The 27,290-nt window shown below is 45.5% G+C and overlaps 1 protein-coding gene across 1 annotated transcript in view; it reads left to right on the top strand.

Annotated features, from left to right (window-relative positions):
- ryr1b (ryanodine receptor 1b (skeletal)) overlaps nt 1-27,290 on the top strand; it is an 89,162-nt gene that overhangs the window by 47,317 nt on the left and 14,555 nt on the right. The window contains exons 48-85 of the mRNA XM_079733086.1: nt 172-292; nt 438-607; nt 765-985; nt 1,326-1,416; nt 1,703-1,843; nt 2,148-2,308; nt 2,637-2,715; nt 3,066-3,155; nt 3,300-3,440; nt 3,824-3,901; nt 4,420-4,495; nt 4,857-4,980; nt 5,190-5,305; nt 5,890-5,957; nt 7,533-7,654; nt 7,970-8,019; nt 9,042-9,102; nt 9,688-9,814; nt 10,363-10,471; nt 10,704-10,785; nt 11,477-11,607; nt 11,875-12,195; nt 12,756-12,996; nt 13,486-13,573; nt 13,808-13,900; nt 16,824-16,994; nt 17,231-17,290; nt 17,671-17,805; nt 17,922-18,034; nt 18,758-18,854; nt 18,943-19,052; nt 19,160-19,211; nt 19,809-19,889; nt 22,897-22,996; nt 23,617-23,696; nt 23,915-23,991; nt 24,444-24,517; nt 24,995-25,012. Coding sequence (XP_079589212.1) covers nt 172-292; nt 438-607; nt 765-985; nt 1,326-1,416; nt 1,703-1,843; nt 2,148-2,308; nt 2,637-2,715; nt 3,066-3,155; nt 3,300-3,440; nt 3,824-3,901; nt 4,420-4,495; nt 4,857-4,980; nt 5,190-5,305; nt 5,890-5,957; nt 7,533-7,654; nt 7,970-8,019; nt 9,042-9,102; nt 9,688-9,814; nt 10,363-10,471; nt 10,704-10,785; nt 11,477-11,607; nt 11,875-12,195; nt 12,756-12,996; nt 13,486-13,573; nt 13,808-13,900; nt 16,824-16,994; nt 17,231-17,290; nt 17,671-17,805; nt 17,922-18,034; nt 18,758-18,854; nt 18,943-19,052; nt 19,160-19,211; nt 19,809-19,889; nt 22,897-22,996; nt 23,617-23,696; nt 23,915-23,991; nt 24,444-24,517; nt 24,995-25,012 — 4,270 coding nt within the window. The remainder of the gene's footprint in view (nt 1-171; nt 293-437; nt 608-764; nt 986-1,325; nt 1,417-1,702; nt 1,844-2,147; nt 2,309-2,636; nt 2,716-3,065; nt 3,156-3,299; nt 3,441-3,823; nt 3,902-4,419; nt 4,496-4,856; nt 4,981-5,189; nt 5,306-5,889; nt 5,958-7,532; nt 7,655-7,969; nt 8,020-9,041; nt 9,103-9,687; nt 9,815-10,362; nt 10,472-10,703; nt 10,786-11,476; nt 11,608-11,874; nt 12,196-12,755; nt 12,997-13,485; nt 13,574-13,807; nt 13,901-16,823; nt 16,995-17,230; nt 17,291-17,670; nt 17,806-17,921; nt 18,035-18,757; nt 18,855-18,942; nt 19,053-19,159; nt 19,212-19,808; nt 19,890-22,896; nt 22,997-23,616; nt 23,697-23,914; nt 23,992-24,443; nt 24,518-24,994; nt 25,013-27,290) is intronic.

The raw sequence follows: 27,290 nt of genomic DNA, 5'->3' as shown, positions 1-27,290 counted from the left end.
CACCTCCACAGCATTCAGCTCCATCTGCCTGTGTATTAGCAACACGACACCCCTGCTGACAGCACCCAGTAACCACCCAGTGATACAAGTTTTGATTCTGTTTTCAAGGATTATGTAATTAATGGGAGATGGGAGAATGTGTACCTGAGTGGTTTGTGTTGCTGTCCCTAGCTCATTCAAGCAGGTAAAGGTGAGGCTCTGAGGATCAGAGCTATCCTCAGGTCTCTGGTGCCCATTGAGGACCTTGTTGGAGTCATCAGCCTGCCAGTGCAGATTCCTGCTTTTGGAAAAGGTTAGATAAAAAAACCCATCTATTTAAAGGTCAATGCTCTGTATTCACTGCTGATCAAATTCCCTTGAATTCCTCATAACTTCATTTTATATCAACTGAATAAACAAATGTACATCAATCTTATTTTTTATTCACTAAATCCCAGACGGTAACATCATTGAGCCCAAGATGTCGGCCAGCTTCGTGCCGGACCATAAGGCCTCCATGGTGCTGTTCCTGGACAGAGTGTACGGCATCGACAACCAGGACTTCCTGCTCCAGCTGCTGGAGGTCGGCTTCCTGCCCGACATGAGGGCCGCTGCCTCCCTGGACACGGTGCGTAGGTCTCAATAAATAATCAATCCAAACCTTGAGTAGATCGCTGTAGATCACTACACTATAGATCACCAGTACACCGTACAGTGTCCGTAGTTCACTCTGGCTGGAGACTCAGTTATAGACAAAGAGTCATTTGTGAATCTCCCGTCCCCAGGCGTCCTTCAGCACCACCGAGATGGCGCTGGCTCTGAACCGCTACCTGTGCTCTGCCGTGCTGCCGCTCATCACCAAGTGTGCGCCGCTGTTTGCCGGCACCGACCACCGAGCCATCATGATCGACTCCATGCTGCACACCATCTACCGGCTGTCCCGGGGCCGCGCCCTCACCAAGGCCCAGAGAGACATCATAGAGGAGTGCCTCATGTCGCTCTGCAAGTACGTATCAGCCCTCTTTCACTCCCGCTGAGCCCTCACACCGTCAGACATCCCTCACACCTCTGACCCCCTCCCCCCTCTCAACCATCGTACCCGTATCACACCTCTCACCCCCTCTCTCTCCTCTCACTCTTCTCACTCCTCTCACCCATAACAAGCACCTTTTACCCCCTCTCTCCCCTCTCACAAACCTCCGCCCTTGCTTACCCGCGCTCACCCTCTCTTACCCCTCCCAACCCTCTCACCCCCCCACCCCACCCCTCTCACCCCCTTGAATCATGTGACCAGGGTGATCCCGGTATAACTCTGATGTTCTTGACTCATTTCACCCTGTGACCAGGTACCTCCGGCCCTCCATGCTGCAGCATCTCCTGAGACGGCTAGTGTTTGACGTTCCCATCCTCAACGAGCACGCTAAGATGCCGCTGAAGGTACACTGCCTCATCATAGATTACTGACGAATATCCACTTTTAACGGGATGTTTGACCATGGAGGTGGAGGCCTTCTCACGTCAAGTCGTTAACCTATCACTGTATTCAGTGGGATATTTGGAGATGGATGTTTAAGATGAGACAGTACTTTAATCATCCCAGAAAGGAAACTCTGAAAATATCCTCCATTGTTAAACTAATACTGAGTAATGTATTGAAATTCTTTTGACCGTAATTCGGTTGACGTATATCCTATGTATCCTATGTATGCTCTGATTTGTTCAGCTATTGACAAATCATTATGAGCGTTGCTGGAAGTACTACTGCCTTCCAAACGGCTGGGGCAACTTCGGGGTGACATCAGAGGAGGAGCTGCATCTCTCCCGGAAGCTGTTCTGGGGCATCGTGGAGTCTCTGGCTCACAAGGTGACCACGACACATCCTGCATGGACACTAAGTGGAACGTCACCTCCATTTTATTTGTTTGGTCATGTGACCTGGCTCTCCAAGGCAGTTGACCTTTTCCAAACTCTTCTATTGGGCCCTTGTTGTATTAGTGCATCTTGTGAAGACATGTTAAACCTATAGGCACTGAACACGGTAAAATTGACATGGTTAAATTGATAGATAAGCTGAGCTGATTTATTTTTTTGTTTAATAAGCATCCTGACACACCACCAGAAAATAAGACAGCATTTGGAATACTTCACCTCTTCTCTTGTTTGTCCAGAAATTTGACGCGGAGCTCTTCAAGATCGCCATGCCGTGTATCTGTGCCATCGCGGGCGCCATCCCCCCAGACTACGTGGACGCCAGCTTCTCTGTCACCGAGAAGAAGGCGTCAGTTGACGCAGAGGGGAACTTTGACCCCAAGCCCGTAGAGACCACCAAGTGAGCATGGGCTGTCTTTAATGAAGCACACTTCTTAAGGGCTACCGCATTGGTGGCTCCTTGTTTAATGAGTGTTTTGTTGTTTTCACATGATAAGACTGTGAGGTTTATGGTGCATATTGCAAATAAAAGAAGTAGATAAAATCGAGGGATTATTGATTGCTAGATCAGGATAAAAAATTGTCAACAATTTAGAAGATTTTACTACTACATATGCAAACTCATGTTACTTGCAGGTTTTGGTTTATTATAAGGAGTTAGATATTGATTGATATTTCCTACAGTATTACAGTGATATTGATTGACTGACTGATTGATTGATTAACAGCACCATCATCCCAGAGCGACTGGATGGCTTCATCAATAAGTTTGCAGAGTACACCCATGACAAGTGGGCCTTTGAGAAGGTCAGAGACAAATCGATCTCTCTTCATCCCTTATTCATATGTTTGTCCTGGAATCTCTCATATTTTGGTATATTCTAGTTTCTTCTATTTTATTCCTAATTCTCTTCTATTATGTTCTATTCCCAATTCTACTGGTATTTCATAGCCCATTCTGTTCTAGTCTAGTCCATGTCTTTCAAAATATATATGTTTTGTGTTCTATTGTAGTATATATAATATTTTCCAGTCTCAACAATTCTAGTTTATTTGTTCTATTCCGTATTGTATTCTGATCTATACTATGTTGTTTGTAATGATGTTATGCTGTCTATATTAGTACTATGCTACCACCGTATCCTCCCTGTGTGTAGATCCAGAACAACTGGACGTATGGTGAGCTCCTGGACGAGAACGCCAAGACCCACCCTATGCTGAGACCCTACAAGACCTTCTCTGAGAAGGTGATGTCATCGCCTGGCTGTCTGCGATTGGATAAGGATCTGATATCCTTGTGACGTAACCCCTCTCCCCGGCTTGTCTGTGTGTGTGTGTGTGTGTGTGTGTGTGTGTGTGTGTGTGTGTGTGTGTGTGTGTTTGTTCCACAGGACAAGGAGATCTACCGCTGGCCCATCAAGGAGTCTGTGAAGGCCATGCTGGCGTGGGAGTGGACCATGGATAAGTCCAGAGAAGGGGAGGGGGAGGTGGAGAAGACCACCACCACACGCAAGATCTCTCAGACCGCCCAGGTAGGCTGTAGGAGATAGAGATGACTATCAGACCGCCCAGGTAGGCTGTAGGAGATAGAGATGACTATCAGACCGCCCAGGTAGGCTGTAGGAGATAGAGATGACTATCAGACCGCCCAGGTAGGCTGTAGGAGATAGAGATGACTATCAGACCGCCCAGGTAGGCTGTAGGAGATAGAGATGACTATCAGACCGCCCAGGTAAGCAGTAGGAGATAGAGCTCTTTTGTTATTCAGGAGCACAGAAGATAAAAATAATCCAAGGTAATCAGGAGATAGAGGTAGATATCTATCAGACTGCTCAGGTAAGCAGGAGTTGCCCCTCTTAATCCGTGTGTGTGTGTGTGTGTGTGTGTGTGTGTTTTTGTGTGTGTTTGTCTGCAGGCCACGTATGACCCAAGCCACGGCTACAATCCCCAGCCAATTGACATCACAGCCATGGCCCTCTCCAGAGAGCTCCAGGTACTCCTCCGTCCCAGGGCCCTCCTCTCTCAGTGGGCCCTCCTCTCTCAGTGGGCCCTCCTCTCTCACAGGGCCCTCCTCTCTCAGTGGGCCCTCCTCTCTCAGTGGGCCCTCCTCTCTTAGTGGGCCCTCCTCTCTCCCAGGGCTCACCTCTCTCAGTGGGCCCACCTCTCTCACAGGGCTCACCTCTCTCACAGGGCCCACCTCTCTCACAGGGCTCACTTCTCTCACAGGGCTCACTTCTCTCACAGGGCTCACCTCTTTCACAGGGCCCACCTCGCTCCCAGGGCCCTCCTCTCTCAGTGGGCCCTCCTCTCTCAAAGGGCCTACCTCTTTCACAGGGCCCACCTCTCTCCCAGGGCCCTCCTCTCTCAATGGGCCCTCCTCTCTCAAAGGGCCCACCTCTCTCACAGGGCCCAACTTTGTTATTCTATGTTCAGATTAATGTTGTTTGTTTGAATATAATATAGCATACCTTTTTGTGTTTCGATTTTAGACTAACTTTGTGTTTCCTCCAGTCGATGGCAGAGCAGCTGGCTGAGAACTACCACAACACCTGGGGTCGCAAGAAGAAGATGGAGCTCATGTCCAAAGGTCAGACTCCACTGATACCAAACTCTATTGGCTATTGATCTTCATGTTTTCTTTTCTTTTGTTTGAGAAAACAAAAGAACCACAACAGTCTCCATATCATGTATATCATACCATATACTATGAACATTATTTGAATTGTATATTGACTACACTACCCACTATCCAAAACACACAATTTGACAACTGTACTCCGGCCTGAATGACACTTGATCCCGGACTTCATAAAGTATTAACAATCTATGCATTTATTTGGAGTGGAAGCTCAAAGTTGTGATGCAAAACACCACAGTGACACACGTCACTGTGGTGGACTCCAGTGTGTTGATATTGAAACTGAGCTCTCCGTTTTCTCTAACGGCAGGCGGAGGCACCCATCCCCTCCTCGTCCCGTATGACACCTTGACGGCCAAGGAGAAGGCCAGAGATCGAGAGAAGGCTCAGGACCTGCTCAAGTTCCTCCAGCTCAATGGATACGCCGTCACTAGGTGGGTGCCAACGCACGCCTTGCTCTGCCATGAGGCCCATTAGGTCCGGTCACCAGCGATTACACCCTGACCCTACCTCGAGGGAGGGATCTCTTTGTGTGGTCCTTCTCAAGGATTCTTCCCTCTGGTGTTTGGGGAGTTTTGCATTTGCGTTAACTTCTTTCATAACTTCTCCTCTCCACCATGCTGTCGCCTGGGTGGTGACGCAGGGGCCCGAAGGATATGGAGCAGGACATCTCCTCCATCGAGAAGCGCTTCGCTTATGGATTCCTCCAGAAGCTCCTCAAGTGGATGGACATCGCCCAGGAGTTCATCGCCCACCTCGGTACTGTGGTGTCCTACAGGCTCCTGCCCTCGTTCAAATAACCGGGTCACAATAATCTATTTGGTTAAAGGGCTCCAACACATTTATATTGAAATTGTTTTTTCTTGTCAGGGTAAAAGCTTTTCCCCAAGTCACTTGAAACGGTCATTGTGACTTTTTGGGCTTTGTTGCCAGTCGATACTGCCTACGAACTGCGAACTGCACACAAAGGCAAAAACGTTAGATCCTCTATTTAAGTTCCTAAAAAAGTTCCAGCAGTTTGCCGAAGTTCAGCATTGTTCAAAAGGTTTGCTGATAATCTTTCAGTGTGGCTGATGGCAACGATGCCATCCTGCTGAATGACCAATCGGAGGATTGTAATAAAGGACGGCATACAAGTGCACTAATTTCTCTGAATTAAATAATAATAACCAACAAGTATTCAAAGTTACAGCAGACATAAAGAAACCCTCACATTAGGACAAGGCTGATGTTCGAGATTGCATCACTTTGCCGTCTCACTGAATGACATATAATAGTTGAACAAGACACTCATTATAATAATCTTGTTGTAATGCGAGACTTTTTTATGCGTTTTCTTACAGAGGCTGTGGTTAGCAGTGGAAGAGTAGAGAAATCCCCTCATGAGCAGGAGATCAAATTCTTTGCCAAGGTGAGAAACAGTTCAACAGTAACATTAACGAATTGGCCTCCCTGCTGTAAAATGATACTCAACTCTTGCCCATCCATGCTACCCTAATATATCCTGTATTTTCCATTGGGGATTAATAAAGTTCAAAATAACACTTGTCCCAATGGTTTTATATTTCTGTTAAAGTGTGAGTGAACCCCCTGTTAAAGCTTAAATTTGAGGAGGGGATGCTTGTTATCCCCATTCCTGTGTTCTCAAAATTACAATTTTATTTAAAGGTCCCATGGAATGGAAATCTGACTTTATGAGGTTTTCTAACATTAATATGAGTTCCCCTAGCCTGCCAATGGTCCCCCAGTGGCTAAAACTTGTAAGCTACTCAGGCACGCTGATTTGGAATGTGGCCCCATATGTCGTCATAAGGGGCCAAGCTACCTCCCCTTTCTCTGCCTTGCCCGCCCATAGAATTTGGCCCGCCAATGAGACAATGAGCTACGACTGTCCATAGAATTTGGCACGCCAATGAGACAATGAGCTACGACCATGCGAGCGCCACATGTGTGTTTGTGTGTGATTACACACACTGTAACGCAAGTGTTGTACACTTCTTTGTTATTTTGATAACTGTTCTGCTGTTGGTGTTATGGCGCATAACACGTTGGTTCTCTGACGTCTCTGGTATTTACACAACGAGATTGTAGTGGGGGTTATCTCAGCCATGGTTGAGAAGGAATTGGGGGGAAAGGATCTTTGGCTTTGACTCCCTGGACTACATGAACCGCGATATGGAGGAGAAAGGGATTGTTGCCCGTGGTTATCTCCCGCCGGAGCCCCGCTGCCCGCTGCCGCAAGGCACCACCGCCGCGAAGCACCACCGCTGCGGGGCGGTAGTGCCTCGGCAGCGGGCAGCGGGCAGCACCGAGGCGGTGGTGCCTTGGCAGCGGGCAGCGGGCAGCGGGCAGCGGGGCTCCGGCGGGAGACAATTGCAGGCAACAATCCCTTTCTTCTCCATGTCACGGTTCAGTCTACTTCAGATTGATGTGGAAGTGAAAGAAGCAGAGACGTCGGAGAACCCGACAAACAGCTCCAGGACTCCTGCCGGAGCACCTGGAGTGTTCTAGAATATTTACAGAACACGGCCAAAGGGTGTATCGCCATTGCGATACATCCACTCTAAACAGAACGCATGGTACCGTGGCCGCAAGCTGCTCAGGGCCACACCCCCACCCTCCTCCTTGACCCGCCTCTCTCCTCCTCATTTGCATTAAAGCTAGAGACAACAGAAACGGCGCGTTTGGGGAAAGCTCAAAGTGCGACTGGCTCGTAGTGGCTGTAATTCTGCACCACGACTGAATTTCGGGAACGTCTTCAAATTCTGTGTTAGGGGCCCACTAATATCTATATTAAAGCATCCTTAAGGTAGCATGCCATGGGACCTTTAACAGTGACAAAATGGCGAATTTTATGATTTTCTGACAATGCTGATGGACAATAAAGAAATCAGAACATCAGACTCTTAGTTGATTCGAAAGGTGGGGAGATTGTGTCTAAGACAATATATGTTTGAGTATTTACCTTTTCCGTTGGTCTTTACAGATTCTGTTGCCGCTGATAAACCAGTACTTCAAGAACCACTGTCTCTACTTCCTGTCCACGCCGGCAAAGGTACTGGGCAGCGGGGGTCACTCCTCCAACAAGGAGAAGGAGATGATCGCAAGGTGAGCCAGAAAATACCAGCTAACTGAACCCAATAATCTCCAAACTATTCTCTCAATAGCAATGTTAGCATTGTTAACATTGTGAGTGATGTGCACCTGAGGCGTTGGGTCCTCCTCTTCTCTCTGTATTCTTTCACTGTGTTTTACCATATCCTACCTTCTTCCCTTTGCTTGTCTCCTTACGGTTTAATCCTGTATTCTTACATCCATTGACCCCCCACTTCCTCCTACACCTTCCCCTCGTCTTTCTGTTTGTTTTCTGTTTGTCTGTGTTTTTTTTGCGTTGTTGTCTGTTTCTTCCTCCTCTGACATCAGTATCTTCTGTAAGTTGGCCGCTCTGGTGAGACACAGAGTTTCTCTATTTGGTAAGAACCTGCATGGTGGAAGCTCTCTCTCCTTTGTTCTTTTGTTCTTTCTTTCGTTCTTTCGTTCCTTTTTTCTTTATTTCTTTTGCTTTTCACTGTACCTTGTACTTTGTACTAACCGGGTCAAATCATTTCACAGATACATCTTTACCTTCCAGCAAATCACCTCTCCCCCTTTCTATTCTCATGTCTCTGTTTTCTAATTTCCCTCTTTCGCTGCCCTCCTCTCCTCTCCCCTCCTCTCCTCTCCCCTCCCCTCCTCTCCCCTCCCCTCCTCTCCTCTCCCCTCCTCTCCTCTTCCCTCCCCTCCTCTCCTCTCCTCTCCCCTCCTCTCCTCTTCCCCCCTCTCCTCTGTTCTCCTCTCCCCTCCTCTCCTCTCCTCTCCCCTCCTCTCCTCTTCCCCCCTCTCCTCTGCTCTCCTCTCTGTGTGTGATCCTTACTAATCATTCTCTTTAGCCTCTCTGCTTTGGCTTTGGTGTCACTGCAACCTAATTAAGTGTGAAGGGTGGATAGGCGCGCACGTGTGTGTGTGTGTGTGTGTGTGTGTGTGTGTGTGTGTGTGTGTGTGTGTGTGTTGTAGGCCTTCAGTGTTCAGGTCTGCACACATCAGCATGGGTGTGTATTTGTGTCAGGCTCTCTCAGTGTGGTGCAGCCTAGCTTGCTTCACCCCTTCACCCCCCTTTGTTCCATTCACCACCGTCATGTGATCATGAAGCAAAGCCACAGTACAGACCACGATATCGTCACCCAATGTTTTACATAAAAGTTAATCTAATTAAGGAATACACAAATAAGTCAAGTCTAATTAATTTCAATAAATGCCAATGTTTTCACATACTAACATGTTATCGATAAATATGTTTGTATGCTGTTTGTTGTGACTAAAACTAAACATTTTTAAACTATATTATACCATTATACTAACAGTATTCTAAGTGCATTTCTTATCATTATGAAGGTTTGGTGGACATTTAGGTTTTTACGCCACTGTGATGACAGATCCTCTGTGTGTGTGTTTGCAGGAACGGACGCAGGCGCTGTGGTCAACTGTCTACACATCCTGTCACGTTCTCTGGATGCCAGGTAAGACTGAGGCAAAGCCCACAGGTAACACACCTATAGGTACACTACAGGTCACACAACAATAGATACACCAGGTTACACTAAACCACCACACTGATTCACCAGTTGAACAATGAACTGAACATTTTCTAACAAAATCGCTTACTATTTACATCAGTAACGACAACGAAAGACAGACAGATTCAACCCTAAACCTCATGAGGCTTTGTGAAGACTTGTTAATGAAGATGACTCAACAGTGCCCCCATAGGGCGCTTCTCTGCACAGTCATCATATTAAACCCGCCCCATATCAGATAAACGGTTGTGATTGGCCCGACCCGAGCCAGGTCTGCTAGGAATCTGTCTCCACAAGCGGGGGGAAAACACATATGCATAAAACATGAGCTCGCAGCTATGTCTTGTTCTCTGGCTAGATCTGGGTAATTCAGCCCTCTGAAACAGTCAGTCATCGTTCCAACACTTCCCTTAAGATGTAATGTGTTGTTCTGTGTGTGTGTGTGTGTACAATCACTGTGTCCCTCTCCCTCCTCTCTGTCTGTCTGAGGACTATGATGTATTTGAATTGTTGTGTTGTCTCTCTCAGGACGGTGATGAAGTCGGGACCCGAGATTGTCAAGGCGTGCCTCAGGCAGTTCTTTGAGTGTGCGGCGGACGACATCGAGAAGATGGTGGAGAACCTGAAGCTGGGCAAGGTGTCCAGCAGGAATCAGGTCTGAACCCCGACCACAGTGACCCCCTGGGGACACCCTAACCCCAGGGGCCCCCTAACCCCCTGTGACTGTCGACCCTAATCCCTGGTGACCTTTGAGCCTAACTGCTCAAGGGCCCCCCGAGGTGGCCTCGAAATACAGGACCGTGGTTTCACCTCAGAGAGCCGATACTTATAATCGTGTGTGTTTCTTTATGTGTGTCTTTGTCTGTGGGTGTGTGCGTGTGTTTGTGTGTGTGAGAGTGTGTGTGCTTGTGTGAGGGAGTGCGTGTGGGTGTGTGCGTGTGAGGGAGTGTGTGTGTATGTGTGTGCTTGTGTGAGGGAGTGTGTATGTGTGTGCTTGTCCGCCTCTTGTGTTTGCACGCTTCTATGTGTGTGTGAGTGCCTCTATGTCCCCATTTGCATGTTTCTTCATTTGTGTGTCTTCATCTGTGTGCCCTTATGTGCGAGCCTATGTTGCTGTGTGTGTGTTTGTGTTTGCATGTCCCTGGGTCTGTTTGGCGCTATGCGTGTACCTGCGTGTGATTGCTTATGTGTGTCTGCAAGCAGGTCAAGGGTGTGTCCCAGAACATCAACTACACCACTATCGCCCTGCTGCCTGTCCTCACCACCTTCTTCGACCACATCGCTCAGCACCAGTTTGGAGACGACGTCATCCGTAAGCCCCTCCTTTTCCTGTGAGAGTGTCTACGCTCCCTTGGGTTCTAGAATGTTCTATATTCTCCCAGGGGTTCTGGAATGTTCGATATTCTGCTGTTTTTAGAATGTTCTATATGCTAGTATGTTCTAGAATGTTCTATTAGACTATATATCCAAACGTTACATACTTTTGAATAACAAAATATTCAAATGCATCATTAAATAGTCCATTCCTCTTCTTCCTCCCTCAGTGGACGACCTGCAGATCTCCTGCTACCGGATCATGTGTAGTATCTACTCCCTGGGCACTGTGAAGACTCCCCACGTAGAGAAGTGGGTGGATACCTCCCTGTACACCTGTATCATTGCAGAGTAGTCAAACAAAATTAGAATAGTCTAAAAAAATTGACCAACCATCGCAGCACACAATTCACAAAAGACATCACAAGATGAGACTATTTACACATGAATTGGTGTTCCTGAACCTTATTACTGCCCTTTCCCCCTCCCGTGGCCTATTGTATTATAGACCTGGTGAATTGATGAACAACACATTTCAAAGAGACATTTCTTTGATAGCTTCTTGTGTTGCACACGTTATTGATAAATGCATGCAGGTGAGATGACAGGCTCAAATTGTTTCATTAATAAAACAATATAGGACTACACATTTGTTATTTATGTTTTCAAGTTTTTGTTGCCATCGGTCCTTAATCACTGAAATTGTGATTTTCGAGATTGTCACTTGAATGTCAAAAATAGGCCATAAAATAGCCGTGCCTATAATATTGACTCGATAATAATTGGAAAACATTGGCTGGTCGCACATCCAGACCAACCCAAGTATGCAAACCAACAAGTAGGGCTGAATGTGAGAGAGTGGCGCCAATCCTCCAATAACCCCACATTGACAAAAGAAGAACTGCAGATTAAGATTTTGTAAATGTAGATAGTCGGTGAGAGAGCAGCCAATGACAGACTCTTCATGTCCTGGTTCTGTCTGTGTGTTTGTTGCGCGCTCCAGACAGCGGCCGGCCTTGGGGGAGTGTCTGGCCAACCTGGCCGCGGCCATGCCCGTAGCATACCTGGAGCCATCTCTCAACGAGTTCAACGCTTTCTCCGTCTACACCACAAAGACCCCCAGGGAGAGATCCAGTCAGTGCAGCTGTCTCCCGGAAATACAAGCTATTTTAAAATACATGACATACATGGTAGTTTCAACTACCGATTGTATTATTTATTTATTATATTTTATTAGTTGTATTAATTTTATTGTATTTTATGCTGATTTTATTCATGCCCTTTGTGCGTACTTTTAATGATGATGCTAAATATTTTGAACTTTAACATGAACATGACAATTCCAAATAACACCTAATAATCCTCCTCCTCCTCCTCCTCCACCTCGTCCTCCTCCCCCAGTCCTGGGCCTCCCCAACCAGGTGGAGGAGCTGTGTCCGGACATCCCGGGGCTGGAAATCCTGATAAAGGAGATCAGCGAGCTGAGTGAGTCGGGGGCCCGCTACACGGAGATGCCCCACGTGATCGAGATCACCCTGCCCATGCTGTGTAACTACCTGCCCCGCTGGTGGGAGAGGGGCCTGGAGAACTTCCCCGAGCTGGAGGGCCAGATCTGCACAGGGGTCACCTCGGAGCAGCTCAACCAGCTGCTGGGCAGCATCATGAAGATCGTGGTCAACAACCTGGGCATCGACGAGGCCTCCTGGATGAAGAGGCTGGCAGGTGGGTCCTTGTCGGGAGTGTTGGAGGTCTGAGTCTCCTAACACCAGGGCTCTACCTGCAGTCATCCTTGAGTGACTGGCCCTAACCCCTACCTGCTTCCTAATGCTTCTGAATTCACCAAAAATCCCTTTGGATACTGTTTTCTAGAAGACTAAATAGGGAATAGGGATATTAACCAAACCCTGGAACCTTGGCAAACAAACTTAGTAACAATAGAAACTAAACTAATCGCTAAAGTTAACTGAAGGACCATCTAAAAAAATAAATGGGTAAAAACAGGTTATTGGATCAAATTTTCTATCTTTTCTGTCTGCTTTGTATCCACGTTAAATTCCAATTATAATCGGATGATTTAGGAGATCAGTTTATGGTACCAAAAGTTTTGCACAGATAACCGTTACCTGCTTATTAATTAAATGTATTTTTAAATTGAAGATCATGGATCCAGACCAGGACTCTTTAACTTACTACTCCGCATCGGTCTGTGTGTGTGTGTGTGTGTGTGTGTGTGTGTGTGTGTGTGTCTGTGTGTGTGTGTGTTTGTGTGTGTGCTGCCTCAGTGTTCGCCCAGCCCATTGTTAGCCGGGCGAAGCCAGAGATGCTCAAGTCCCACTTCATCCCCACCATGGAGAAGCTGAAGAAGCGGTCGGGGAAGGTGGTGGCGGAGGAGGAGCATCTCCGCATGGAGGGCAAGTCGGAGGTGGACAGCGAGGACGGCACCATCCGGGATGAGTTCGCCGTGCTCTGCAGAGACCTGTACGCCCTCTACCCCCTGCTTATCCGCTACGTGGACAACAACAGGTACCTGGGCAGTCGCACAGCCAATGGAAGGCACGCTGTGCGCGTTGTGCTTTATACTTCTCCTTCTCCTTCCTTTCATGCAATGCTTGGAGGGGTTTACCTGGGCACTTAACAGCTTAGGGGGCCGCCTGCCGCCCTAACTACGTCAGCAAAAAAAAAAAATACATAGAATATATACATATTTCTTTTAATATTTATATTTATTAAAATTGAACTAATTAATTCACTGTTCTTGTTCCATGTGTTATTTTGAAAAGCTGCTTATTTATTAATTTAATATTATTATAATTTAATTTATTTGTTTCATAAATAATTGTTGATCGTAGTACATATCCCCTGCGGGGACCCCTAGCTTCTATTGAAGTATAACACATGCGCTGTACACTAAAGACAGTATGGGTTATCTCTCCACCAATGTTTTATATAGGCTGGTAGGTATTGTTGTCAGGTTGGTTTGACCTTTGACCTCTGTGTGACCCCCTCCACCAGGGCTCGGTGGCTGACCTGCCCTGACCCCGATGCCGAGGAGCTGTTCAGGATGGTGGGAGAGGTGTTCATCTTCTGGTCCAAATCCCATGTGAGTCGCACCAACAACTCTCCTGTTGACCTTCTGGGGACTCAAACACAGCAAACAATGAATATTACAGCAGACACAAACACAAATAAAGCATATGGTGAAAGGCTATCTTTTATTAAACCATAGTAAATATTCCATGTCAACGTATGAAATCGTGATACGGTTACGGCTAACATTCTCTGTCTTTCTTTCTCATTGTCTGTCTCTCCCCCTCTCTCTCTTTTTGGTGAGCAGAACTTCAAGCGAGAGGAGCAGAACTTTGTGGTGATGAATGAGATCAACAACATGTCGTTCCTAACGGCTGACAGTAAGAGTAAGATGAGCAAGGTGAGGTCATCACAATCTTCCCTTCCCAGGAATATTCATATTGGATCACACGCAATGAAGCTAAACTCTAATAACGCATAATTCACTCACTTTTTTCCATTTCCCTGCAATGTGATTATTTGGTTATTTATTTATTGGGTATTCAGTCTGTGTACCATTACATTTATTTTTTCATTACTAATGTTCCTTTGCAAATATTCAATTTCAAAGAGATACGATTACCCTTTTATTTTAATTTATTAAAAAGAAAAATACTCTTTGTACTCTATGAAGAATTAGGATACTGACGTCCTCTCTAGCTAGCATCTCCTTTACTAACATCTTCTTACCTAGCGACTCTTTAGCTAGCATCTCTTTAGCTAGCGTCGTCTCTAGCTAGCGTTTCTTTAGCTAGCATCTCTTCAGCTGGCGTTCCCTCTGCTAGCATCTCCTTATGTAGCGACTCACTAGTTAGCATCTCTCTGGTTAGCTTCCCTTTAGCCAGCGTCTCCTGTAGCTAGCGTTGTACTGGTGTAGTGTTGCCCTTCTCAACTCTTCTCTCTCCCTATGTGCTGTGTCGGGGTTGTGGATGCGGCGCTCTAGGGCGGAGGAGATGGAGAGGTTAGACTGTGTTTGTGCACGAGCACGTGCACTGTGCTCTCCGCATGGCCCCCGAGGGTGCTCGGGTGGCGGTTAGCTTTAGCTCTCCTGCAAGACACAAGAAACACTAGATAATAAGAAAAAAAGGCACACGCATAGACACACACCCAAACAGGCTCACATTTATACATACACATTACCACACCATCTATAGTGAGGAACATGCCCACAGAAACACTCCCTCACTTGCATTCACTCAAAAACAATCAGACAAGAACATACTTGCAAACAAACACAGACACACACACCAGTAGTATTGTATCCCTGCAGTTCATAGCATCACTAGTCGTGGTCATGTCTGACACGACTTGGTGTACGTTTAACTTTGGCTCACTATGCTAACAGTGTCCAGGTTTCTGCTCCAGACAAACAGCAGAATATTCTGACCGTCATAATAACACATGGGGTTAAGCCTGTACACTGTTGGTTATCCATATAGTCAGCCAGCGCAACACCTAGCAGTGTCTGTACGGTCGCTTATGAGTAGCAGCGTCTGAATGGTCAGCCAGCGGCGCTTACACTACATGTAGCCTCTGCTGGATTGTCTTAAAGGCATAAGAATGTTGTCTGGAAGGTGGACTGGTCTCAGATATAATCCTATATCAGAACACTAGTGTGCGTTTGTGTGTGTGTGTGTGTGTGTGTGTGTGTATGGGATACTGTGTGTGTGCATGTGTGTGTGTGTGTGTGTGTGTTTGTGCGCTCGCGTGTATGTGTGTGTTCGCGTGCAGGGTCTGAGGTGGCTTCCTACCAGCTGTGTTGTAGAGTGTAGTGCTGTGAGGCCTCAGTCATGGAGCTCGGCTGCAATGAAAACACAAAAAGGACCATATTGACGACCTAAACATGGCCACTGAGCTCCATCACGTCGTTTGATTTGTTCTCTGATGAGCTTGGTCTCTCTGTTGGCTTTCCTGGAGTTCACTGTTGCTTGGGTTTATTGTTCTCAACCTTCTTCTTTTTGAAGATATTCTCTTAATTTTCTTTCCTTTCTGTTAACTTCTCAAAATGCAACACTTGTAGTTTGAACACAAAACAAAAATCATAACACGGCTGAAACTCATGACCATTCCCTGCCGTCTTTTTAGCTTTAACTTCACCCACTTAAGATTAACATAGGTGGCTGGGTTTGTTTGAATGTCTAGTTCTCTTGACATATCTGTGTATTCATAAGGACTACAGGGTCGCTAACTTCTGCTTTCCCTCCATCGCTAATTGATTGACATCATTGTGTCATTGAACTCTGGAAATGTTTCACAACTGTAAATTCATCATCTGTGTATTTTGGTCCAGACAATTTAACTATACATTTGACTTGAGTGTTAGGTAACTGTTGCCACTGTTTTAAGCTTGTTACCTGACTGTTGCAACAGCTCTGTCTCTCTTTCTCTCTCTCTTTCTATCTCCGTCACATCTCTTTCTACATTGCTCTCAGCCTTTCTTTCTCTCTGTCTCTCTCTCCCACCATATCTCTGTCTCTGTGTCTGTCTCTCTCTTTCCCTTTTCGTTTCTATCCATCTCTATCCCTGCCATACTCACACTTGAGGTTGTTGCAAGAGCAGACAACAAGCTTGTGTTCTAAGCAGAGCAACAGGTTGGGTTGGTGAGGGACTGACTCAGTGTGCTGTGCAAGCCAGGGGCTGTGGCACCGCCTGCCCCGACAAACCCACTAACAGTGATTATACTTCTGGGTCGCATGGCCACCGTAGGTATGCCATGGATCTCTACACTGGTACCTTCATTTCTGGTTTGGCATTGGTTAAAGGCTTAATGTGGAACCCCACGGTGTACCTATGATGGCCATCAAACGCAGAAGTATAATTAGCCTTCAGGGTGCCTTGTCCAAGGCTGCCTTAGCTTAATTGCCCGGCAATACTATGACGGCCCACTCAAACACCCTGCAAGACTGATCTGGTGTTTTGAGAAAACAGCTTTGGCTGTTGTTCTGTTTGATGTCACAAGATTGGTTTGTATCGAAAAAGGGAATGTTACTGTTGATCTATAGATTATGAATTTGGAAAGAGATAAAACCATTGTGTTTCTGCTTCTAGACTCAAAGAAGTTCTGTTTCTTGGAAAAAAAAGTCTGCCCTTAGAGTCAAATAGTTCTGCCTCTAGAATGTATAACTTCTGCTTCTAGATTCAAGACAAAACTTTTGACCAATGGCTGCTGGGTTAGAATGGATCCTTGAAGCAGAACATTCCGTCTAGTAGTTGAATTTTGGAGGGAGCCCCCCAAGCCTCCTCTCGGTTGGATTGGACCGACTGACGCACTCCTATGTCTGCAGTCTGGAGACTCGGGCCAGGAGCGCTCCAAGAAGAAGCGCAGAGGGGATCGCTACTCGGTGCAGACGTCTCTGATCGTAGCGGCCCTGAAGAAGATGCTGCCCATCGGCCTGAACATGTGCTCCCCCGCCGACCAGGAGCTCATCAACCTGGCCAAGATCAGATATTCTCTGGTAGTGCACAAACATAAACACACACACACACACACACACTATGCACGCAGACATTGCACGGTTGCACGGTCTTCAGTCAACCGTGTGTGCAATCTTTGAACCATTGGCATTGTTTTTACCACTTCACCTGATCTGAAAGCCATTTACCAGGTACACTGAGCCTTCAAGGTATCCATAGATTAGTTAATAAGGTCATGACTGATCCAGGGGGTTGCTTCTTCTCCTCTGCTCCACAGAAAGACACTGACGAAGAGGTGAGGGAGTTCCTGCAGAACAACCTCCACCTGCAGGGCAAGGTGAGTAGTAACTCCCTGTGTCCATATGTCTGTATGTCTATTTGCATCTTATACACACTCCTGTGAGCACATTGAGCTACTTTCACATGAGCTGCATTCAATCGTCAACTTTTCAATTTGTTTATTCGTCAGGTCAGAACAGCTAAAATGCTTTTTTAATCCAAAGAAACTCTGGCGAATTCAGAGATTCACAGTTTTCTGCGGCAGACTACATTACAGTTTACCTGCTCTAAGAGTGTACCCATCCACGTGAGTGTAGTCAAACTGTCTCGAAGCTAGCCTATTCCTAACACTGGTCTCTCAGCTGAGCATTGTGAGCATGAGGGTCTTTCGCATGCCAGTGGGGTCTTCACCTGCCTGGTTGTGGGCGTGGTCTCCAGGTGGAGGACCCGGCCATGCGCTGGCAGATGTCCCTCTACAAGGAGATGTCTGGGAAGGCGGAGGACGCGGAGGACCCGGAGAAGGTGGTGAAGAGGGTGCAGGAGGTGTCTGCCGTGCTCTACCACATAGAAGTGGTGAGGAGACGCACACACACACGCACAATACACACTCCCGAGACTACACACCCTCATACCTCCCTCTTCTTGCTCACATCCGTCACCATGACCATGATCTATTCCCCTCTCGCCAGACGGAGCATCCGTATAAGTCCAAGAAGATGGTCTGGCATAAGCTGCTGTCGAAGCAGAGACGCAGGGCAGTGGTGGCCTGCTTCAGGATGACCCCACTGTACAACATTGCCAGGTAAACCCCTATACCTACAAACTATCAGGTAAACCAATCTTCCTACACAGTTAAATAACTGGTAAACCACTCCCTCTAACCAGGTAAACCCCTATACCTACACAGGAAACTAACATGTAAACCCTCGCCCTACTTAGGCAACTACAAGGTAAACCAAACTTCCTAAACAGGTAACTAACAGGAAACCAGTCCCTCTAACCAGGTAAACCCCTCTACTTAAACAGGTTACTAACAGGCAACCACTCCATTTAGCCATGTAAACCACACCTACCTACTTAGGTGAAGAACAGGTAAACACCTCCCTCTATCAAGGTAAACTCTCTACCTTCTCAGGTAATCAAGAGGCAAACACCTCCCTCTAGCCAGGTAACCCCTCTACCTACACAGATTAATCCAGAGGTAAACCAGTTCCTCTAGCCAGGTAAACCCTCTACCTTCTCAGGTTAATCAGGAGGTTAACCAGTTCCTCTAGCCAAGTAAACCCTCTACCTGCACAGGTAAACAGCAGGTAAACCCCTCTCTCTAGCCAGGTCAACCTCTCCACCTAAACATTAAGGGTACAGGAATTAATCCAGCTTCAAGCAGTCCCTGCAGGTAAAGCACTCGCTCTATAACCCATCATAGGATTTGTTCAGAGGAAGAAGAAGGAACACTTGGAAGACATCTATGGATTTTTGGTTTGTGGACGGTCTTCGGAGTCTCATCTCTCGTCTCTGTCCTCAGGCACAGAGGATCCAACATGTTCCTGGATGGATACAAACGCAACTGGCTGATGACCGAGGGCTACTCCTTTGAGGACATGATGATCGATGACCTGTCGGTGAGTCTCGCCTGTTCTATTAATCCTGTGTCAAACAACCTACGAATACACAAAGCGTTTATTTCCCACTGTTCCTGTCTGTGAGCAGAAAGCTCTGGAGGAGGAGGGGGAGGAGGAGGAAGAGGAGCAGGAGGCCAAGCCAGATCCTCTTCATCAGCTGATTCTTCATTTCAGCCGCACCGCTCTCACTGAAAAGACGTAAGAGCGCCCCCATGTGGCTCCTACCTGCGTGTCACAAATTAAAATTGAAAATACATTGCAAAATGCATTTTAAGTAATCAAAGTTTCCTGTTGCTCTGTTACAGTAAACTGGATGTGGATCACCTGTATATGTCCTACGCTGATATTATGGCAAAGGTAAGATTGATGTAGCTCACATTCTGATCCAGTTCACATTCTGATCCAGTTCACATTCTGAATCACTTCAGAGTATAATTTAGTTCATGTTCCAAATCGACGTACATTCGAAATCAGTTCACCATTATATTCAGTTCACATTATAATTCAGTAAAAATTCTGCATTAGTTCACATTCCGATTCAGTTCAAATTCAGAGCAGGTCATCTCAAAACAGATAGATTACTGGTTCTCCACTAGCATTAGACTCCTTAAGCAACTCACTTGGCTCATTACAACTCCTTCATTGTTTTTCACCTTGTTCCACAGTGTATATGTGTGTGTATCAAAATGAATTCAATAAAGATCAATGTGCACTTCACTATATCCATAAACACAGTACTTTCTCTAGAGACTATGATTCCTGCTACTATTACTCCGACTATTCATCAGAAGCAAAGTATAAAACAGAATCCTTCCATCCTTCAATGAGAATCTTACGACCAGGCGAGGTTCAACCACTTCATGAATATAAAATAAATATAAAATAAAAAAATGTTGTCGTTGTCTTTTCTTTGTTTTTTTCTTCAAAGACTAATTTCTGCTTCCCCCCCTCCAGAGTTGCCACATTGGGGAGGAGGACGAAGGGGAGTGTGAGGAGGGGGAGGAGCCGGCGTTTGAGGTGCGACAGACAGAGATGGTATGGGGGGAACCAGGGGCAGGGGACGGGGGGGCGGAGAGACCACGCCCCCCCCTCGCAGTGAGGGAACACAACCAACGCACCCAAGACACTCCCCCCAGCACCGCTGACACAAACCCTACCTCTCTCTACTTCTCGCTGTCTCTGTATCATCATGTCTCTCTCCCTCTCTCTTTGTTTCTCTGTCTTTCTCTACCCTTCTCATTTTATTTGTATTTTATTCTCGCTCTTGCTCTCGCTCTCTCTCTCCCTCTCTCTTTGTTTCTCTCTTTCACTACCCTTCTCTCTTTATTTGTATTTTATTCTCTCTCTGTCTCTGTCTTTTTTCTTCTCTCTTTCTCTAATTTTCTCTCTTTATCTGTATTTTTTATTATCTCTCTCCCTCCCTTCCTTCCACTCACATGTCTTCATTTTCTGTTGCTATGGTGACTGACTGTCTGTTGCAATCCTTTGCTGGACTCTAATCTGAGTGGTGTAGTATAGTTTGAAATCAGTGCGACCCTGTTTCCTCAGTGTGTGTGAGGCAGAGCTCAACGCAAAAAACCAAACCCCTGAGCTTGGAAAACGCAGATGGGCTGCAGCATCGCAACCTTCAACCCTGACAATCCAACCCCTTGCAATTTAGAATTTAACCTGGAATAGAGTGCCAGTGGCTGTACCAAGTTCTCTCACCTGACGACAGACAACAATATATGTTTCCGATAGGGAAATGGTAACGATTTTTGTGCGGAACATGACCGGAGTGTAATAGAATTGACCTTTCAAATAGTCTATTCTATTAAGAGTCACTCTATTTCAACAAGTCTTTTCTGTTTCAATTAGAAGCTAAACTGTGTTCAGGTCTTTAAACGTCATGTTTGGCCCAGCCATCGTAAGGCTTCCCTGGCATATTTGTCAGGTGAGAGAATGGGAAACGATTCACTCTGTAGAAGTCAGGTTTTGATTCTACGCTGCTGAAATTAGATATGTTATAGTTGTTAATAGTATTGGAACGTGGCTTTAGACCCAATACAAAGCCACTCATACAAATTCTATAGTGTATGTTTAAAGTATGATATGGATAGTATGTACTCACAGTATGTATATATTTGGAAAAGTAATGTTACGATTCTAGTTAAGGGTAACATTTGTCATGTGGTCAGCAGCAGCTAAAGAGGTTTCAGGGTCTCTGATCTCAGAGACCGCCTTCTGCTTTAGCTCTAGCTGTTTGGTCAAAGCCTCCCCACCTGCATATCACCTGTGTGACTCACCCAATCCTCGGCCGCTGTTTGTACTCACCTCTTACGAACCTGATAACCTGTTAACCTCTTCAGGTTTGTGTTAATTGTTCAGGTGTGTTGTTAATTGTTCAGCTGTGCTGTTAATTGCTAATCAGTCTATGTGGAGTGGATCTCCAGTAACAGGTCCTTGCTCCTGTACTAAAACAAAGACTGCAGTAAAAGTCTGCGCAACAGTCAGCCAGGCATAAACAAATCCTGGCTCACACACTTTCTCTCTCTCACAAACACAACCACGCGCACACACGCACACGCACACACACACACACACACACACACACACACACACACACACACACACACACACACACACACACACACACACAAACACCCCAACACACATAACACATGTCTACCCATAACCATTGATGATTGAAAACAACTAATAAATGACAACTTCAGATGTCATATTTAAATATCTTTAACATCATTCAACAAAATGACAAAGGGAGGGAGGGAGAAAAGGAGGGAGGAAGCGATCGAGGGAGGAAGGGATGGAGGGAGGAAGGGATGAAGGAGGGAGGGAGGGGGAAGACAGTTCTGGATGCTGCTTTGGGTTGTGGTATCTGCTGGAGGGTTGGTTCCTGTATAATCCCCTTTTCTCTATAGGATGGCTGTATTAGCAATCTGTACCGAGAATGCAGTAGGATGGAAACAATTCTGTTTTTGCTATTATAAATGTGCATATTTTATATAGTAACTTTTTCATAACTTTATAAAGTTATGACAAACCTTTACCAAAGAGTACATGATGAATGTCTGAACCTCTACACCTGAATACCCATTAATGTAATAGCTTATAGCAGTAAATTAGTACACAGCCACCATTAGCATAGTGCTAATATTAGCAAAGAGATATAATTAGCATACAGCCTCGATTAGCATAGGGCGGGGTCATCCCTATGTTCCCCAGGTGCTATGTTCCCCGGGTGCAAAGGGTTAGGGTCAGGTTTAGGGTTAGGGTTAGGGTGAGGGTGAGGGTTAACCCTAAACCGAACCCTAACCATAACCAATCGGAGGAGAGCCATTCTAACCAATCACAGGCGAATCAGAGGCGAAAAAGGCGGTACTTGCCCCTACCATCCTACGAAAAAAAGATTTGCTCACAGGGTCCTATGTTCCCCGGTCACATACAAAGCGGGGAACATAGGACCCGGGGAACGTAGGACCCGGGGAACATAGATACGCTCCTGCATAGAGCCAACATTGGTACATTAGCATTTAGCTACTATTAGGACATGAATCTTTCCTGCATGTTTGATCCATGAGCCAGAGAAGCATCCAGATGATAAACTGTCGATGAAACGTGCATGCATCTCATTGTGTTATCCTGTACTGGCCTATGTGAACGTCTGTTTTCATCTGTGTGTGTGTGTGTGTGTATGTGTGTGTATGTGTTCGTATACTTGTGAGTTTATCCAGTGTCTTTACACACCTGCGTTTCTTCTGTGTGTTAACTTACACGTTTATTTACATGCTAATATAATCGTACGTCAGGTACACGTGTACCAGAATAATTGTTAGTCTTACCAAACCCGGTGTATGTATGTCTATATGAGCATGCCTGTGTGCTCAGCATCTATAACTGTGTGTGGGTGTGTTTGTGTGTGGGTGTGTTTGTGTGTGTGTGTGTGTGTGTGTGTCTGTGTGTGTGCGTGTAGCAGTGTGAGTGTTGGGGGCAGTGCAGCTTTGCTGGGCGGGGTTAAAGCCCTTCTCCTCTGCCCCTGCAGGATAAGGAGATGGAGAAGCAGAGGCTTCTCTACCAGCAGTCCCGCCTGCACAACCGCGGAGCTGCGGAGATGGTGCTGCAGATGATCAGCGCCTGCAAAGGTACACACCGAGCTTCCTGTCGCCCGGCGGGCACTTCCTGTCCAGACATTCAGTGTGTCCGATTTCTGTCAATTTTTTTTTTTTTCCATTTCCATTTCTTTTTTGCTTCATGGAATTCAGATTGGTTAAGGATGAGCATTTCCTGTGACAAGGGTTCTAATTGGTTGAGGAAGGGGTCACTTCCTGTCGAATGGGTTCACAAACCTTTTTTTCTGTTTGTTTTTCTTCTCAGAACGTAATTGGAATTATAATATACAACTTATAACAACTTAAAATACAACTTTATTTATCCCCTGTAGGAGAAATTAGTTTGTTGCAACAGCCTAGCACAACCCATAGGTCCTGAATGGTTAAATAGAGGGATACTTCCTGTTATTTGGGCTTTGATTGGTTAGGAGGAACCCCTCCTTGTCACATGGGCTGCCAAACACAGATTTATGATAGTTATCAGGCTTTGGGGCAAGGTATGAATATTTGTGAGTTCTGAAAATCTTGCTATGGGTCGTGTGTGTGTGTGTGTGTGTACACACACACACACACACACACACACACACACACACACACACACACACACACACAGACACACACAATTTCACAGTGCATGTCCTCTGTGTGTCCAGGTGAACCTGGAGCCATGGTTTCTTCCACACTCAAGCTTGGAATCTCCATCCTCAACGGAGGCAACTGTGACGTCCAGCAGGTACACACACACACACTCACACATAAACCCACACAACACATTCTGTGGTCTCTTCAAACTGATGAAGTGCTCTTAAAGGGAAAGGAAAATGCACATCCTGCATCTGGATTCACTCTAATACTAATGTCTGACAAAAATGTATCCCAAGAAGGGCAATTAATTTGCAGCTTTTTAATATATTTTCTTTCCTGTGTGGGTGTGCTTGTGTGTGTTTGTAGAAAATGCTGGAGTACCTGAAGGATAAGAAGGATGTGGGGTTCTTCCTCAGTGTTCAGGCTCTAATGCAGACATGCAGGTACGGGGTCACATGGTGTTAGAGCAGACAGTCCATTGGTCGGTTTACCCACAGCAGTGAACCAATATTGAGGGGTCATGCCGTAGCTATGAACGCTAAGAACACCTGAGAAATGATTGTGCCAGATACAGGTGGCCTTAACCTGGCTACTCCAAATACAGGACACAGGGTGTAGATGTAGAAACTGGTTTATTGCAGAGTTTTCAATAATAAATGGTCTCCTTAATGTGTTTGGTTGATGGCTGGTTTAAGCAGCCTCACATAGCCCAAGAGTCTAATCAGTCTGACTTGGGCCAGGTGAGGCAGCTTAAACCAGCCGTCAACAAAACACTCAACTATATATAATAATGTATACATAAAATTGCATATACATGCATTTATTGTGTACATGGCACGCTACAGTTGTCAACTGGTGCTCAGTTTGTAACTGAAGTGTTTGTGTGCATTCTCAGCGTTTTGGACCTGAATGCGTTTGAGAGACAGAACAAGGCAGAGGGACTAGGAATGGTTTCAGAGGAGGGATCGAGTGAGTATGAACACACTCACACACTCAGCCAAACACACAGGAAGAAACACACACACACACACACACAAACACAGGCATGGACGCACACAAACTGAAGAACTCACATGCACGTGCACACAGATTCATAAACACGGAAACAAACCAGTCGGGGGGACGTGCTGGGTCCATGTGCATGTGGAGCCAAGTGTGCTGTAATACTGTTGATGTGACTGATCTCACTGAGGGGTGGAATCCCTCAGAATCTCTGGTTGACTTTATTGACTTGGGTTTCTTATCTGTTGTTGTTTGTATCGAACAGTCTTTTTCTTCCTCTCCTCCGTCTGGACTGTGGAGAGCATCATGTACTCACTGTATGTCTCTCTCTCTCTCCCTCCCTCCCTTCCTCCCTCACTCCCTCCCTCCATCCCTTCCTCCTGCACTGCATCACTCTATCCACCCACCCCATACCCATGATATTGTTGATCTTACGGTTCACAGATATGACGCTAGAACGTGGTAAATACAATCTTGTTTCTGACATATTGTTATTTACGCTATTTTTCGCTTGCTCGCTCTTTCTTCCTTTTTACACCTCTCTCGCCACTGTCTTCTCTCTCTCAACTCCTGTTAGCTTCTTCCTTCCTGACCCGCCCTTCCCTTGCCGTGTGGCATGGGAAGGGTAATTAAAAAGCATTCAATTTGTCTCTTAAGGAGTCCATCGAAAACAACTTTAAAATCACTCACCTTCCTTTAAAGGGCCCAGATTGAAGCATTCAATTTGAAGTGCTTTATTCTTTTATGGTTAAAACTCCAACATTCATAGGAAAAAAATGCCATCTTTCAAATATGTTTTCCATGTTTCAACCCGTAAAGTTTATAGGGCTGCTCACACATAACACATCCTTTAAACACCTTGTGGAACTCGGTAAACTTGTACAATAAGATATAAACAGAGTTGACCTAATTGACGACATGTCCTGGAGTGATTCTAAAGAGGATTCCGATGGGTTCTCCTGCAGTGTTCTGAAGTCTCAACATCCCACCCCTCAACTATACAAATACATTTGTGAATCCTTCTGTGTGCATTCATTAATATTGAGACTGATCTGACTCCATATCCTCACTCCTAGATCAGATCTCTGCTAAAGACTATAAGAATAATATAAATAATCCTTGAAATTAATTGCAATCGCGGTACGAATTGAAATCCAAATCCATCTCCCCCTGAACTCAGACCATTCCATTCAACTCTAATATCAACTCTAGCATCTTTCACCACTCCTCATAAACCCTCACCCCCTTCCATGTCCCTCCTCATTACTCTCCATCTTCCTCATCCTTAAATATGTAACTCGTCCTTATTGATCATTAAATCAGGTAAATTAAGTCAAATAAAATTGGCTAATGCAACGCTGTTGATTTCCTTAACAAGCGTTTTCTGTGTCGACGATCCTGTAGTCCTAAATAATCCTGACCTTTTCTTTTCTTTCCTTGAGGCATTCCCCTGTGCATTTAATCTGTTTTTCCCCCCTCTCTTTGGTTGGCATGGATGTGGTTCATATTGACCCAGGAGCATTCACTACACTTACTGACATATTGAACACGCTAACCCAGACGCTATACTAGTATCTACTAATCCCTACGCTCTATCTTTGTGTGTGTGTTGGTGTGTGTGTGTTTTATTCATGGCTGAGATCTAAACAAATTTTTCTTTTTAAATGGTAGTCTCTCTGTCTTTCCAGTGTTTGTATTTTTCAATGTGTTTCTTCCTATCTGCACGTCTCTCGTATTCATAGTGTGGTGTACCCTGTTATGTACCCGTTTGTTGTTGTTATTGTGTTGTGTTACATTGTGGTATCATCCATGTCTGCTATTTGTGCTGTATTGTGTTGTGTTGAGTAAACTTTGAAATGCATGTGGAGTTTGCTTTCCTAACTACTGCTTGACAGGTACCATACAGATAAATAAAAATAAATACTGATATACTGAGACTGATAATAATGATTTCAATATCTTGAGAAGATAAACAGATAGACTAATTCAGATGAACCCAACAAGGAAGTCGTTATGGAAGCTTGTCTTCCTCTTCATGTCTTGTCTCTCTCTCTCAAGATGACAGACGGATGGACCATACGTTTTAAAGGTCCTTGTTTGCCAACATACGCTAACAAAGATGGGGGTCATCCCTATGTTCCCCAGGTCCTATGTTCCCCGGGTGCAAAGGGTTAGGGTCAGGTTTAGGGTTAGGGTTAGGGTTAGGGTGAGGGCTAACCCTAAACCGAACCCTAACCATAACCAATCGGAGGAGAGCCATTCTAACCAATCACAGGCAAACAGAGGCGAAAAAGGCGGTACTTGCCCCTGCCATCCTACGAAAAAAAGATTTGCTCACAGGGTCCTATGTTCCCCGGTCACATACAAAGCGGGGAACATAGGACCCGGGGAACATAGGACCCGGGGAACATAGGTACGCTCCCCAAAAATGCTAGGACTTAACCCAACTGACCAATAACATTCATTTTCTCTTCTCATGTGCGTGGTCCATCCATATTGAACTCAAAATGTTAAACATTTTGAATGTAAACACTCTTCTGTTTGTTGAGAACTGATGTTTAAAGGAGAATCCATGCTTTTTCTTTTTGGGATTCTGCTAGAATACTGTGACATGTTTAACATAAGATTATGTTTAATATCATTTATAGCTATAATGTTAGATTATTACAAATTTAAGATACATGTCCTGACTCTAAACGTTATTCTTTGTATTATACTTAAATTAAATCCTAAGAATTTT

This window comes from Pollachius pollachius, assembly GCF_949987615.1.
Source record: "Pollachius pollachius genome assembly, chromosome: 3".
Classification (NCBI taxonomy): Eukaryota; Metazoa; Chordata; class Actinopteri; order Gadiformes; family Gadidae; genus Pollachius; species Pollachius pollachius.
The sequence above is the reverse complement of the archived record's forward strand: the minus strand, read 5'-3'. Positions and strand labels throughout refer to the sequence as shown.